This window comes from Sphaeramia orbicularis, chromosome 21, assembly GCF_902148855.1.
Source record: "Sphaeramia orbicularis chromosome 21, fSphaOr1.1, whole genome shotgun sequence".
Taxonomy (NCBI): Eukaryota; Metazoa; Chordata; class Actinopteri; order Kurtiformes; family Apogonidae; genus Sphaeramia; species Sphaeramia orbicularis.
Window position 1 is genome coordinate 169097 of NC_043977.1, and position 17041 is coordinate 186137.

General features: G+C 42.6%; 1 protein-coding gene across 1 annotated transcript in view; it reads right to left on the bottom strand.

Moving 5' to 3' along the window:
• The window catches only part of asic4a (acid-sensing (proton-gated) ion channel family member 4a), a 196878-nt gene that overhangs the window by 23514 nt on the left and 156323 nt on the right, over positions 1–17041 (bottom strand). The window contains exons 2-4 of the mRNA XM_030125137.1: positions 1977–2121; positions 1487–1614; positions 1251–1404 (exon numbers count right to left, since the gene is read on the bottom strand). Coding sequence (XP_029980997.1) covers positions 1251–1404; positions 1487–1614; positions 1977–2121 — 427 coding nt within the window. The remainder of the gene's footprint in view (positions 1–1250; positions 1405–1486; positions 1615–1976; positions 2122–17041) is intronic.

Below are 17041 nucleotides of genomic sequence, written 5' to 3' on the forward strand. Positions count from 1 at the left end.
TTTACTGTGGCTGTTTTACTCTAAAAATCAGACCAGTGTCCCTGTATCTTAGCGGCCAGATTCAAAGCTTAGGTAAATGTATCCAGATCCATTTATTCTCCCCCAGTTCTGTGTATTTATTCTATTACAGAAATAGCCCATGTTTTGGTCATATTCAATCAGATCTGTAAAAAACTCAAATTCACACTTGATATCATTGATACTTATTTATTGGATCAATCCACTTCCTATCTGTTACAATGGGAACATTTTTCAAAGTGGCACCAAATCCAGAATCAGATCCAGATGGAAATAATTTCAATCCCTTGTGTTGACATCATCATACAGAAGCTGTATACCAGGTTTGAAGTCAATCAGAACTGGAGTTTCAGAGAAGAAGACGACTGAAATGTTTTCCCCATTAGAGCCCATGTTAAATTTTGCGTCAGTTCCAGATCCAGAAGAAGATCCTGATCAGCATGTGGACATTCTGTTTGGGTCATCTCCCCATCAGGGCTGGACTGGAGACATTTACACTGGAGATCATTTAGATTTACTGAGTTTACATCCATCCACTTCCTGTCTCTGATAATGGGGACATTTTTCAAAGTGGCACCAAATCCAGAATCAGATCCAGATCCAAATAATTTCACTAACTTTTGCTGACATCATCATACATAAGCTGTATACCAAGTTTGACGTCAATCGGAACTGTAGTTTCAGAGAAGACGACGATTGAAAGTTTTGTAACGGTCTACAGACGACGACAACGACAGACGCCGCATGACAACAACAGCTTACAGCCTGTCGGCCGTTAAACTAAAATCACAGCTAAGCTAGCAGAGTTAAGCTAACAGAGGGGATTAGTGGTTTTACTGTGGCTGTTTTAGTCTAAAAACACAGCTAAGCTAACAGAGCTAAGCGAACGGAGCTAAGCTAATGGAGCTATGATATAAACTATCAGCTGACGCAGCACATGACGATAAGTGTTATTTTGACTGACTGAGTTTTAGTCTAAAGAATAAAACCTGAGATGAAACCATAAAACAGATGTGTGTAAACTATGACTTCTATATTTTATTCAGTGACTGATGCGGTCTGTGGACACATAAGGTGGATTCGTACATGAGTTTAGAATATCACTACTACATCTAACCCCTTTAACTCAGGAGAGTTCCTAATATATGTGATGTTATTTGGTGTGACTCCATTTTTCCCTTGTACCACCTGGTAGCTTGGCTGTAAATATGACATGTATGCAGCGCTCTTACCAGGCATGTGCACCATCCTGCAGCTACACACTCGCAGCACCTCGTTGGTCTCACAAAGCAGACGACAGGCGCTGATGCTGTATGTGTCGTACCCTGGGAACTTCTCTTTGCCGGTGGAACGGCAGTTCCCCCAGGGCTGGGGCAGGTAGGTCAGCTAAGCACACAAAGATTTATTAGAGCTCAGCCGGAGCCACCGGGGGCCGACGGGTGGAAGGAGCGTGATGAAGAAGACCTACCCTCTGCTCCTGACATGAAACAAAGGTCTGGAAGCCCGGAGAGACTCCGAAACCCAGCTGGTGGATGTAGGGAGGCTCGTCCTGACTGTGGATCTGAACTCGAATGCCGGCCTCCAGGGACGTCTCATCTTGAGGATGAAACAGAGCACAAGCACCGAGTGTTACAAAGGGGGAGTACAAAGGAATTCCACATGGCTGCCTCAGCTGACAGCTTGGTCTCACTTTGATGCTAAGTGCAAACCATATTTCAGTCATGTTTGAAAAATAAGCCAGTAGGGACTAATACTCAGTGACAACTACAATACAAGCACAAATCTGACATCTCAGTGTGTTTTGATTTGGAATGTCCTTTTACAAATCACATTTTCAGGCTCTGGAAGTGTAATGTTAGTCTGTTCTGTGCAGGTCCTTTATGATTTAAGCCCAAACATGTATGTTGTGGTGTAACCGATCGGATGGGACTCCATTGGACAAATATTTGGAGACTCACTTGTCTCTCTCCATATGGGCAGATACTCATCTTGCTGAATATCCAACATGATCTCCAGTCCGTTTCCCATTCCGCCCTGCTTGGTTTTCCTGGATGTGGTCTTGTTGCCATTAAAAGTGTAACATTTCCCATATCTGGTGTACACCTAGAAGAGAAGAGATTCATATCAGAACCGTCACCACAAACATGACTGAGTCCACACGCTGCCTGTGACAGGCTCATACTAGTGGTAAATTGAAATGAAGGCAGAGATAGGGGGCAAAAATAAATACACAAACGCAGTCTCCGTGTTACTGAATATTACCCACAAACCCCTGGGTGCAGTCCCTTGTGGACTTTGATAAGCTGTGTTTGAATGGATTCCCAACACCCACCCCACAAATCTCGCACAATGCTGCTCAACAGTACGACCGTCCTGTGGAAATATCAAATGGCACTAGATATCCTTTAATCTTCCTTCAAAAAGAAACAAAAGACAGTAACAGAGAGGCTGCTTTAAATGAGCTATCACGTCACCACCTATCAGAGGAGCTGTCTCTGCAGGGAACACATCATGTCTTTGTTTAGGCCTCTCATTTAAACTGCTGCGCTGCAGAAAATTCATCTTACAAGTCATTTATCTGTTATCTCCTCAGAGTTTTAAAGGCACGATTCGTGATCCACATACATATAAACGTAAGTCCCACCAACACATTCAAAGACGACCCACTCTGCACATTTCCAGCTCCATATATTTATTTATTTATTTCCTGGGACTCTACTGGAATAGCTTTGCATGATTTGTAGTTGCGGCCCAAAAAGCTTGCTCTGTTCTGATTGGCCACCGTTACTGACGTCTGCCTAGCAACAGCACACAGAGCAGTGAGCAACGGCCTGATTTTCTCCCCTATCTTCACAAAACAGCAGTAGAGGAGTTTAATTTCTTATTTATATTCTTTGGCTAAAATGGGAATGGAAAGTTTGAGCATAATACACACCAGTAGAAACACAACCAGCAACAAATGTGTCTGTTTGGCATGTTTGTGTGTCATATAACATTAGATTGAGCGTTTTCAGAGGCTGTGACTACAGGACATTTGCCTTTGAGGTCCATGTGCAGAGGTACTCGTACTACACTTTGGTTTAGTTGAAATCATTTGTTCACTCAGAATTTATTGTCATTCTGTACATGACATTAGGTTCCAGTGAAAAAACATAATGGCAAGAAAAGAAAGTCTAAACAGAAAAGAAAAGGATTTATTTAATAACACATAAAAACAAGTAGGAAATGGACCTGCTTTTCTGACTAAAATACACCGACTGATCTGCATTCATCATAGATTTTGCAACTGTTGAAAAGAATCAATACATATGCTGGGTTTTTTTAGAGAAAAAAAACATGTTTTGTGGCTGAAATGTTGATCATTGTAAATAATACCCGAGATGTAAGCAGTGCCTCATTTTTACTTTATATGAAACATTTTGGGCATATTTTTATGCTCACAGACAAACTAACGCACTGGATTCATTTTGTCCAAACATCAAATAAAAGCGGAGAGGAACACAGAGGAAATCATAGAGCAGAAGAGGTCAACCAACAAGGCAGTGGAGAAATGACAGCGGAATAACAATGGGTGTGAATAGAAGGCAGACGTATGATTAAAGAGAGACTGTGACGGATGGACAACCCCAGCCTTCCACCAAACACTGACGTCTGTGTTGGCACTTTGATATCAGCTTGATCCACCTAATGAGCGCTGTGATGTCTAAATAAGGGAGGCGAGTGCAACAACACAAGTCCTCATTTACAGACCACAGGGTGGATTCGCATCAGAGATGTCTGAACAAAAAAAGAAGAAAAAAAAAAAAGAGATGTCTGAACAAAAAAAAAAGAAAAAAAAAAGGAGATGTCTGAACAAAAAAAAAGGAAAAAAAAAAAGGAGATGTCTGAACAACAAATCAAGCTGGCGGGGTTCAGTCCAGTGATTTGGTGAAAACATACAATATCCACAACAGTGATTAGAGCCACAAATGAGTAGTGTTTACAATGGAAGGACAGCTGTGTGTGTGTGTGTGTACATTTATGCTGAACATGTGCCCTCAAACGCATTAACATCAGAAACCTTCAAAGTCTGTCTTAGTTGAGGATTCAGGGATATAACTAGGGGTGTGTATTGGCACACATCTGGCAATATGATACAAATCACAATATTAGGACCACGATACTATATATTGCGATATATCACAATACTGTTAACAAGGTAATATTTACCTCTGCCAAGGAGGTTACGTTTTTGTCGGCGTTGGTTTGTCTGTCTGTCTGTTTGTCCGTGTGCAAGATAACTCAAAAAGTTATGGATGGATTTGGATGAAAATTTCAGGAAATGTTGATACTGGCACAAGGAAGAAATGAATGAAATTTTGGTGGTGATTGGGTTTGGGGGAGACACGGGAGTTCACTGATCTGCCTTGGCGGAGGTCTGCACTCCCCGAGTGCTTCTCTTGTTTCTTTTGTTTCTTCTTCTAAGATATAATTTCCTGGGAAAATGTAATTATACCGGAAACATGCACAAATACTACACCAATTTTTATTTGATCAGAACAGGATTTAATACTATATTGCAAAACTTTCCTGTGTAAAATTTATTTTTTTACAGATAAATAAAAATAACATTACAAGTACAAAAAACACACATTCACACAAATACATAAATAAACACAATTATGTTTAACAGATAACAAAAACATGAACCTCCACCATATCTATATTTGAATAAATACCTAAAAATATCAATACAGTACTTTTTAATATCGATACAGTATCATGAAATAAAATATCATGATATATTGCGTAACCAATAATTTCTTACACTCCTAGATAGATAAAATTACAAATGTCAGTTCAAGTACTGATGAGGTCCAACAAGGTCTTAATGGTGTCAAATTAGTTCTTATGTCACTTGTTTTTGTGATAAACACGGTGGGATTTTGGCCGTCAGTGTGATTGGAAAATGGGAAGGAGAATTCAAGTATTCAGGTGTGACTTTTGACTGACATACTATTAGGTTGAAATGGTTTAATCTGGATTTGGCTGGTGTGGAGCAGTTGAGGAGGTAAGCTGCACTTATCATTGATCCCCCCCCCGTTCATTGACACACTTAAGCCTCGGCAGCCTCGACTTTATCTGATGGAGTAGGAAACAGAGGCGAAGAAGGCTTTGACTTTAGAAAAGCTCCAAACACCCAGACCGAGCACCTGGTCCTGCTGGAACTCTGGGCTCCGGAGGACGCCGCTGTGTTCACAAATGACATCTCCAGAGACCACGCAGACGTTTTCCCATCAACTCACCCAGGAAATGGTTGTTGGCGAAGCTTCTACTGTTTTTTTCTCAGCTTCTACCCCCCCACCCCCCCCCCCCCACACACATACACCCCTTCCTTCTTTCTGCATCTGCATTGTGACTATCGGAGCACTTTTCTTTTGTTACATCTTGCACCAAATTTAGCGCAGTAACAGGACTGACTTGGACTATTCCCAAGTGGGGACTTGGCAGCGCCGCTGACAAGTTGAAACAGAGCAGCAACATGGCAGTTACAAACCAAATGAAAAGCGCTATTGTATTCCTCTGAGGGACTCAAGTTGCACACGAGAGCTAATTATTGCCACATTTAATCCCGCTTCGTTCACTCTGATGTCATCGTAAAGTTGGCGACACAACTAATAGGTGGGAATGGAAAACACTACGCATCCAAAACTGTTGATCCAAGTCTTTTTGTCCTTTTCTTCAGCTGCTAAATGTTCCACTGTATTTACCAGCACGACGTTAAGCCACAGATGTCAAACATACAGCCCGTGGACCAAAACAGGCCCACCAAAGGGTTCAGTCTGGCCCCTGGGATGAATGAGTGAATGACTCAGGAATGTCCAAATCACACACAGAACAACGTGATCTCATCTGGATTGAACCAGTAAAATAATAACTTATAAATAATGACAACTCCAGATTATTATATTTTGTGTAAAAAAGCAAAGATACATGAAAATGTTTACATTTACAAATGATCCTTTCAGAAATAATGTGAAAGAACTAGGGCTGTGTGTTGGCAAGAATCTGGCGATACAATACAAATCACAACACTAGGATCATGATATATCATGATATTTTTAAAAAGGCTTTTTTGTTTCTTTTTTTTAATGATTATTTCCTTGAAGAATTGAATTTCAGCAGAAATCTGCACAAATACTAAACACATTTTATTTGATCCCAACAGGATCTAATGTTCTATCAGCAAATGTTTCAACTGTGTTCAAACTGAAATTCTGTTTTACACACATTCCAGTTTCAGATCCTGTTCAAATGTTCAGCTTCTATTAGTTCACAACAAACATCAGAACAGGATTTGAGCTCAATCCCAACAAGGAACCAACATTATTGAATAAAAGAGTGGTAAATGAGAATAAATAAGATATAAACAAAAAAAACTAGGCCTGTAACGGTCCACATACTGAACTGAACTGTTTTCGGTTCGGTACACAGCTGTACCCAAATGGCACAGTATGTTGAGAAAAAGAAAAAGGAAGGAAAGACGTTCGATGCGGAACTTTAAATCTGTGCAAGTTCAACAAGGACATATTTTTATTGAAGGAGCGTACATTGACCCAAAATACGAAATAGCAGCTGATATAAGGTAAAAAAAAACAAAAAACAAATATGACGTCAGCCTGGAAGGAAGAGACTGAAGATCCTCTGCCATCATTACAGTCCAGTTTGGGATCAGTTCAGGTTCAGGTGGCAGACGACAGCCTGTGCCCGATAGTTCTCAAACACTTACACTAAAGGCGTCCATACACTGTGCCATTATTTCAATTGCTGCACACAGCTCCATCTCAAACTGCACGAATCAATGGTGAAGTCAGGACAATTCATGTTCTCACACTGTAGGACCATACACCAGAGGATACACCACACTGTAGGACCATACACCAGAGGACACACCACACCGTAGGACCATACACCAGAGGACACACCACACTGTAGGACCATACACCAGAGGACACACCACACTGTAGGACCATACACCAGAGGACACACCACACTGTAGGACCACACACCAGAGGATACACCACACTGTAGGACCACACACCAGAGGATACACCACACCGTAGGACCATACACCAGAGGACACACCACACTGTAGGACCATACACCAGAGGACACACCACACTGTAGGACCACACACCAGAGGATACACCACACCGTAGGACCATACACCAGAGGACACACCACACTGTAGGACCATACACCAGAGGATACACACACTGTAGGACCACACACCAGAGGATACACCACACCGTAGGACCACACACCAGAGGATACACCACACCGTAGGACCATACACCAGAGGACACACCACACCGTAGGACCATACACCAGAGGATACACCACACCGTAGGACCACACACCAGAGGACACACCACACCGTAGGACCATACACCAGAGGATACACCACACCGTAGGACCCTACACCAGAGGACACACCACACCGTAGGACCATACACCAGAGGACACACCACACCGTAGGACCATACACCAGAGGACACACCACACCGTAGGACCATACACCAGAGGACACACCACACTGTAGGACCATACACCAGAGGACACACCCACACCGTAGGACCATACACCAGAGGACACACCACACCGTAGGACCATACACCAGAGGATACACCACACAGTAGGACCATACACCAGAGGACACACCACACTGTAGGACCATACACCAGAGGACACACCACACTGTAGGACCATACACCAGAGGACACACCACACTGTAGGACCATACACCAGAGGACACACCACACTGTAGGACCATACACCAGAGGACACACCACACTGTAGGACCATACACCAGAGGACACATTACATGTTCCAGTGTTGGATCTGGAAGTACGTTAAAATACCAAGGAATCCACAAGTGCATAGACGATTGTGTATTGGTGTGAGTCACCAAATGGTAGTGCTAAACAAAAACCAACGAGCTGCTTTGGTAACATGTGCCATTATCTGTGAGGAATCAAAAAAGAAGAAAAGACGACCATGTGTTTGGTACAGGAACTGGTGGTGGTGAGGTGTTCATGTCTTCTCCTTAGCCCATGTCCACTGCACCAAGCAGCACACACCATTAGAGGAACATCTGGACCCATCCACAAACAGAAGCACCAGCGACAAATCATCTCTAAAATCACACAGTGTGTGTTACTAACCCTAACCCAGTGTATATTACTAACCCTAACCCAGTGTGTGTTACTAACCCTAACCCAGTGTGTGTTACTAACCCTAACCCAGTGTGTTACTAACCCTAACCCAGTGTATGTTACTAACCCTAACCCAGTGTGTGTTACTAACCCTAACCCAGTGTGTGTTACTAACCCTAACCCAGTGTGTTACTAACCCTAACCCAGTGTGTGTTACTAACCCTAACTCAGTGTGTGTTACTAACCCTAACCCAGTGTGTTACTAACCCTAACCCAGTGTGTGTTACTAACCCTAACTCAGTGTGTGTTACTAACCCTAACCCAGTGTGTGTTACTAACACTAACCCAGTGTGTTACTAACACTAACCCAGTGTGTTACTAACACTAACCCAGTGTGTTACTAACCCTAACCCAGTGTGTGTTACTAACCCTAACTCAGTGTGTGTTACTAACCCTAACCCAGTGTGTGTTACTAACCCTAACCCAGTGTTACTCTCTCTGTCTTTCTCTCTCTCTCATACACACACACACACACACACACACACACATACAGACACAGAAACAGACAGACACACACACACATGCTGTATATTAGAGGAATAGAACCCGGGAGTTGGACATAAAGTTTCACTTTCGTTTCACACCAGCGTTAGTTATGGACCACATCCCCACTAAATTAATAAATTAATTTTTTTCTCTGTTCTTCTGTTCCTGGTCCTGGATCATTTTGGGCTAAATGTGGAACCTGAACTAAATGAGTTGGACCTGCATGAGCTGCTTTCAGAAACACAGAGGGTGAACTCAAACAGAAAAGTCAAACTAAAAGACCAAGAGCTGAGGTTAACCGGTGTCATAACTTGCTGCGATAGTAAAAGTCTTTGAGGCCGATCTGTAATTGTGCTTAATAGCGACAGCAGATGATGGTATAAATGCAGAAATGTGCGGGGACACGCTTTGGAAAGAACCAAATAAAAGCTAACAGGCTGAAATGTCAGTCAATTATTTCTCCTCCGCCTGCGTTGTTTTTCTGTCTGTCATTCCGTCTTACATGCATCTTTCAAAGCCTGGTTGGGTAAAGGCTTCAAAACCCTCTTTATGACCATCGTCTGACACTTTTCCTTCTAAAGAACCTTCAGGAGTCACTTCAGCGCTTCTGCAGAGGACATCCAGCATGTCATCTGGAACCTCTGGACGTCTACGGCAGGAGGATGGGAGTTGATGAACAGAGGCTGGTAGATTCCACCAGAGCCACTGACTGGCAGCTGAAAACCATTAACACTGGCTCATGCAGGTTTAAGGTTGACACACAATGGTCCTGGATGTAATGGCTTCATAAGCAAAAGACTGGAATGGAAATGTGTAGTGAATATTCACACCATATTCTGAGTGGTTTCCAAACACTGTGGGTGGATCTACTAAAGCAGGGGCGTCAAACTCATTTTAGTTCAGTTCCACATTCACCCCAGTAAGATCTGCAGTGGGCCGGACCAATAAAATAATAACAGTGACAAAAGTAAAATTAAATGATGTCAATGTTTACATCTATAAAGTTTCCTTAAAAATCTGAATAACATGGACAACTTGAAATGTCTTCAGAAAAACAAGTGCAATTTTAACAATATTCTGCCTCAGTTTATCATTTACACATGTGCATTACAACTTACTTTATAATTACAAAAACACCAAATATTTACTAACAGGCAAAATATTGGTAAAATTGCACTTAAATTTCTTAAGACATTTCAGATTATTCATATTTATTCAGGTTATTCACATTTTTGAAAAAGGAAAGTTTGTCGATGTTAACATTTTTAAGTAATTTTACTTTTTTTCCACTAAAACAATGAGAAAATTTGCGGTTGTCATTATTTATAGGTTACTATGATAGTATTTTACTGGACTGACCCACTTGAGATTATATGTTTCTGTATGTGGAACCTGAATTAAAATGATTTTGACACAAGTGATTGTTAATATCTTCAGTGTAATTTTTGCATTTCACAAATTCATCCCAGGGCCGGACTGGACCCTTTGGCAGGCCAGATTTGGCCCCTGGGACACATGTTTGACACCTGCGCACTAAAGGTTTACATGTAAAAAAAATGTGCACACACAAAGGAAGTGTCCAAACTGATTTACTGACGGTTGTGTCTTTCAAAGGTGCAAAGCTGCGTCCAGTTCGTATGTTCACCACAATGAATATGTAATATGGGGCGTTTACATGCAATTGTGCATGTGCTGGGAGGAGCAAATGGAAATATATTAATATATATAATTATTATTTAGCTCACACAAAGTGATTTATCAAACCTGAAAGCAATTCTGATGATAGACACTGTTTCTATATTTAACAGGTATTAAAGGGAGGAGCCAACGGTTTGGATGTGCAATTAAACACACACATGGAAAAGTTTACTGTCACAAGGAGGAGACATGGAAATGACCAAAGCAGACGCAGAGAATGCACTTTTCACCCTCGTGAACATTTTTGGAATGACGGAAGAAAAATATTTGAGATGTATGCCCCCCCACTTGCGCACGAAAATTAGTACAAATTAGTACCAATTAGTACAAATGAGTAGAAATTAGTACCAATTAGTGCACACAAATTGGGCTCTTAGTAGATGTGGCCCTGTGTTAATTAGACTGACCGCCTGTTAATGATCAATGCTGCAAAATCGACCTCTTTGTCACAAAAAAATGTAAAGAATTCTGTAGATTTCTTAATTGTAGTGCAGCGGTTATAGAGCCTGACACTCAATGAGACTGTAGTGGATTTGACACATGTTCAATTTAAAAAAACAATGACATATGAACACTAAGGTACAAAAAGAGTGAGTGTTTTCGTGGATTTAAATCCTTTAACCCTTTTAAGACTGCATGTAACATTATAACAGGACACCTAGGGTTTCTTTGCAATAAAAGTGTCAGAAAATGTGTTTTTGGTCATTTCTTTTGCCTTTGTTTTCAGGAAGAACTTAACTTTCAATATCTGGACATTAATTATGATTATTATAAATACTAAATGCCTAAAACTGTGTTTTAGTAAAAAAGAAAAAAAAACAGACTTCAAGTACTTAGCATATTTATTATCAGAAACCATTGTCAATGTCCATAATGAAAGGTTTTGAGGTTGCACAAATAAACTTTCAACTATTATCCATCTGCTCCAACATGCTTTTTGGTCTTGAACATTCAGTGTCCATATGATGGCTTCAGATGTTCGGTTCTTTCCAGGCACTTTTTCGCCTGTGTGGAAGAAACAGTTCCTTTCTATTTGTAATAAAATCCCACACTGCTGCCGTAAAGTGTTGCATAGTGTTGGAAAGTGCAGGATCTCTGCTTTCTGATGCTGTTTGAATTCTGTGGATAGCTCAAACCCTAACCCTAACTTTAACCCTAAGCTTAAACCTAACCCTAAGCCTAACCCTAACCCTAACCCTAAAACTAAGCTTAACCCTAACCCTAACCTTAACCCTAAGCCTAACCTTAACCTTAACCCTAACCTTAACCCTAACACCCTAACCCTCAGTGCTTGGTATTTTGGTATTTGATGCATCGGTTCAGGTTGGACGGGGCTAATAACAGTGTGAATAAACATGTGGAAAGCTTGTACATACAGATACCAGGCCTGTTCAAAGTGGCGTGTATATTTATTGGAGTCAGTGTGCTGACAGGACTGTGGGCGCTCAACTCCCCAAACAGATGAAGGTAAAGTGGACTAGCTCCCACTTGACCTCCTCAGATCATCAGCTCCAGAAAAACCAAAGTGTTTAAGCTGCGAGTCGGTGTTGAGTCCTGCCCCCCCCCCCCCATGTAACTGGATGTACCTCCTGTTAATACAGTCGAGTACAAGACTGAGGCACAGACGCAGAAGCCTATTTACAATGAAACAATGGACTTCATAACCTTCGCACAGATCAGACAGGAGCTCCCATGGGCTTCATTTGGACACATAGGACTGAGCTCATCTAACAGCTGTTCTATTTGGACCAAACTTTGTGGAGGTTCACGAGTTAAAGACATGGATAACAGCGAGGCTGCAGACAAGCATTTCTGAGTTCACGATAAGGAAAGAAACATGAAAGTATGTGTTAACTCACAAAGTGACAAGAGCTGATAAGAATTCATGGCTAAATCTGTGTTCCCCTCATGCACTTTATAAAGCTGCATACATAATCCACAATCAAATGTCAGGTGGGTTCCTTTGATTCTTTGTCAGCACTGTGACATCTTGATGTACAGTACAGGGAACAAAAACAAATCCTAATCCCATAATCAGCCACAGTATCAACATCCCAAAGAGTAACAGTTTAGCCAAAGAGTTGAAACAGTCCACAGTGGAATGGGACCTCCAAAAATACAAACCATTAACCTCCAAGTCTACATCAGCCTAGGGTTAGGGTTAGGGTTAAGGTCAGGGTTAGGGTTAGGGTTAAGGTCAGGGTTAGGGTTAAGGTCAGGGTTAGGGTTAGGGTAGCTCTGTTACCATTCAGCGCATTACACTGACTTTGTGTCTCAATTCCAGCCTTCATTACACAACTGAGTGGTCCATGTGAATACGTTCATTAGTGTGATGGAAAAACAGAGCAATCACAGCGTTGGTGTCATGGTTTGGTGATGTCATTTTGTTAAGGTTATGCACAATTTACATGGATCATTAAAATGATACTCCTCTAATTAACCCTAAAGACCCAAACGTCCTCCTTTAACCCTTACAGACCCAAACGTCCACCTTTAACCCTTAAAGACCCAAACGTCCGCCTTTAACCCTTAAACACCCAAACGTCCACCTTTAACCCTTAAAGACCCAAACGTCCGCCTTTAACCCCTAAAGACCCAAACGTCCACCTTTAACCCTTAAAGGCCCAAACGTCCGCCTTTAACCCCTAAAGACCCAAACGTCCACCTTTAACCCTTAAAGGCCCAAACGTCCGCCTTTACCTCTTAAAGACCCAAACGTCCACCTTTAACCCCTAAAGACCCAAACGTCCGCCTTTACCTCTTAAAGACCCAAACGTCCACCTTTAACCCTTAAAGGCCCAAACGTCCGCCTTTAACCCCTAAAGACCCAAACGTCCACCTTTAACCCTTAAAGACCCAAACGTCCGCCTTTAACCCCTAAAGACCCAAACGTCCACCTTTAACCCTTAAAGGCCCAAACGTCCGCCTTTAACCCCTAAAGACCCAAACGTCCACCTTTAACCCTTAAAGGCCCAAACGTCTACCTTTAACCCTTACAGACCCAAACGTCCGCCTTTACCTCTTAAAGACCCAAACGTCCACCTTTAACCCCTAAAGACCCAAACGTCCGCCTTTACCTCTTAAAGACCCAAACGTCCACCTTTAACCTTTAAAGGCCCAAACGTCCGCCTTTAACCCCTAAAGACCCAAACGTCCACCTTTAACCCTTAAACACCCAAACGTCCACCTTTAACCCTTAAAGGCCCAAACATCCGCCTTTAACCCCTAAAGACCCAAACGTCCGCCTTTAATCCTTACAGACCCAAACGTCCGCCTTTAACCCTTAAAGACCCAAACGTCTACCTTTAACCCTTACAGACCCAAACGTCCGCCTTTACCTCTTAAAGACCCAAACGTCCACCTTTAACCCCTAAAGACCCAAACGTCCGCCTTTACCTCTTAAAGACCCAAACGTCCACCTTTAACCCTTAAAGGCCCAAACGTCCGCCTTTAACCCCTAAAGACCCAAACGTCCACCTTTAACCCTTAAACACCCAAACGTCCGCCTTTAACCCCTAAAGACCCAAACGTCCACCTTTAACCCTTAAAGGCCCAAACGTCCGCCTTTAACCCTAAAGACCCAAACGTCCACCTTTAACCCTTAAAGGCCCAAACGTCTACCTTTAACCCTTACAGACCCAAACGTCCGCCTTTACCTCTTAAAGACCCAAACGTCCACCTTTAACCCCTAAAGACCCAAACGTCCGCCTTTACCTCTTAAAGACCCAAACGTCCACCTTTAACCTTTAAAGGCCCAAACGTCCGCCTTTAACCCCTAAAGACCCAAACGTCCACCTTTAACCCTTAAACACCCAAACGTCCACCTTTAACCCTTAAAGGCCCAAACATCCGCCTTTAACCCCTAAAGACCCAAACGTCCGCCTTTAATCCTTACAGACCCAAACGTCCGCCTTTAACCCTTAAAGACCCAAACGTCCACCTTTAACCCTTACAGACCCAAACGTCCGCCTTTACCTCTTAAAGACCCAAACGTCCACCTTTAACCCCTAAAGACCCAAACGTCCGCCTTTACCTCTTAAAGACCCAAACGTCCACCTTTAACCCTTAAAGGCCCAAACGTCCGCCTTTAACCCCTAAAGACCCAAACGTCCACCTTTAACCCTTAAAGGCCCAAACGTCCGCCTTTAACCCCTAAAGACCCAAATGTCCACCTGTAACCCTTAAACACCCAAACGTCCACCTTTAACCCTTAAAGGCCCAAACGTCCTCCTTTAACCTAATCCATCTACTGATCTAAACTGTTTAATCCTATTAATCCATGTCAATAATTGGTGTCAAATGCAGTTCTTCATCTTTTCATGGTCATCAGATATGACCATATTTGGACGTTCAGAGGCTCCGTAGTTACCGTGGAAACACCGTCATCTTCTCCAACATTGATTCTCCAGTCAAACCCATGCAGCTGGATCAGTGCCAGTGGATGGACACACTGGGTTTATGTTCAGTTCAGGACAGACTGGACTGAAAAAGACACTGTTTATTCAGTTGGATCTGTTTTTATAGAAGAACCATCAACTTTAATCTGAGCTTTAATGAACATCTACAGGATCAGTGAATTAAATATAGAAAATACAGGATTTTCACTGACCCCCCCCCCCCCCCCCACACACACACACACACACACACACACACACAAAATACAGAGGATAATAATATAATAAACAGTGATACATTGTTTAAGAAAGGTTAAATACTGAGAAAAATTGATTTGGGAAGTCCCATAAAAGCAGGCCTGGGTCTTTAAGGGTTAATATGTTCACCATCAGACTGGAGCAGAAAATGATGATGAAGGTGATGATGAATTGGCTGCCTGTGTCTTTTGCTCTCCACTTTGGCTAAACCCCATCCAAACGTTTGACAGTGGCATAAAGCTGCTTGGCTGGGTCCAGTCATTAGTGGAGGAGTTGGGACTCATCTCTCCTCTACTGCCCTCTTTCTGCTTGAGTCCGACAAAACATCCAAAATAAGTGGAGCAGCCAGTCAGAACAGTGCACTCAGCAAACCTCTCTCTCTTCAAATGTTAGTATTCGCTGTCTTTTTTTTTTTCTCTTCTCTCTGCCCCCCACCCCCCCCACCCCATCCACGCTGCTATTCCCCAAATATCCGAGCATACTCAGCTAATGGAGCCGTGAGAGATGCTCTTGAAAAAAGAGGTTGGAAATGGACAGGCTCTCCAGCACAATATCGCGCCTCACACCCAGAACAGTCCAGTACAGGCAGCACTCACACACCTGAAAGCTTCCTTTGAGGACAGTCTGCACTAACAACATGGCCATGGGCCCATAAAGGCACCGTTTTATAAATGTGATTAGGAACCAGTGTCATAATGGGGATCATTCATCTGGATCACTACAGTGAGGCAGGTCCCTAATCAGTCTTTATGCGTAATGGAGATGAATCATTTCCTGCAGTTACAGCTTGTATCTGGGTCCAACTCAAATGCTAAGTAATTCTTGACCATAATGGCCGAGCAGAACTGCACCTATTAATTTCACTCCCTGTAGAACACAAAAGTTGTCTTAATCCATTTATTGCCTTTAAAATGAGCCGGTGAATCATTTTCATGTCAAAGTACGTTTGACACTGTGACTCCAGGTCTGATAAGAGTTAAAAGGAACAGCTCTGATAAAAACAAAAATGAACTGTCTGACTCTGTGCTTGTTTCAGGGGTTCCTGTCAAGCTCCGCCCCCTCAAATCCCAGCAGCGCCGCTGGTTAAGCCGTGGTTATTTTTTGGCCGACAGTGGTTGGGTCCGAGTTTAGGCTCTTTATTCCACTCCAGAGCTCCAGGGTACGGATCAGATGAGACAAGTACAGTGGAGTGGTGGTGAATGTTGGAGCTAATGGGCCACTCCAGATGGATCCACAGAGCACGTTCACTCCACACATGAGCAGAGTGGGCTTTACTCCACCACTTCACCTCCATTTGCACCGCCGTCCGCTCAGCTAATCTGTACGGCAGACTTTAGCCGACACGGCCCCGAGCTCAGCATGGGACTCCAACAGTCCAGCCTCAGGCATTTGTCCAACTGTTGACTTTGTTTCTCTGCATCCATTTAGATATTCTGCTTTCATTACAGTACCTCAGTTATTAACACAGGATTTCATTTCCTAAGCGCTCAATCTCTAACCACTCTCCACATCTCTGGCACCTTCTCCAAAATACAAACACTCCCACCCAACTGAAGAAACGCCGTCACAGTTCCCTGGCCAACCTTTTATTTAGTATGCATCATAACCCAGACACCTGCTTGGCTGTTTTTCTTTTCCAGGGAACTCTGGGGAAATGATATCTGTTGGACTGGAGCCACATGTTCGGGTTGATGAAACTTCTAGAGGAAAAGCAGGATCTCCTATCTTGTGACATGAACCATCAATATAAAATATGGTGTCCCTTCAGGGATATGAGAGAGATACAGCTACAAATAAATATCGTCTGCAACCTCATGTCATTTTCTGACAAGTTATTTGTAGCCGAGTGCATGTATCAATAAAAACAAATGCTTTTTGACTGTGTTCAAGTGTTGCATTAAATATGGCTGATGCAGGAGATAAAAATAAATA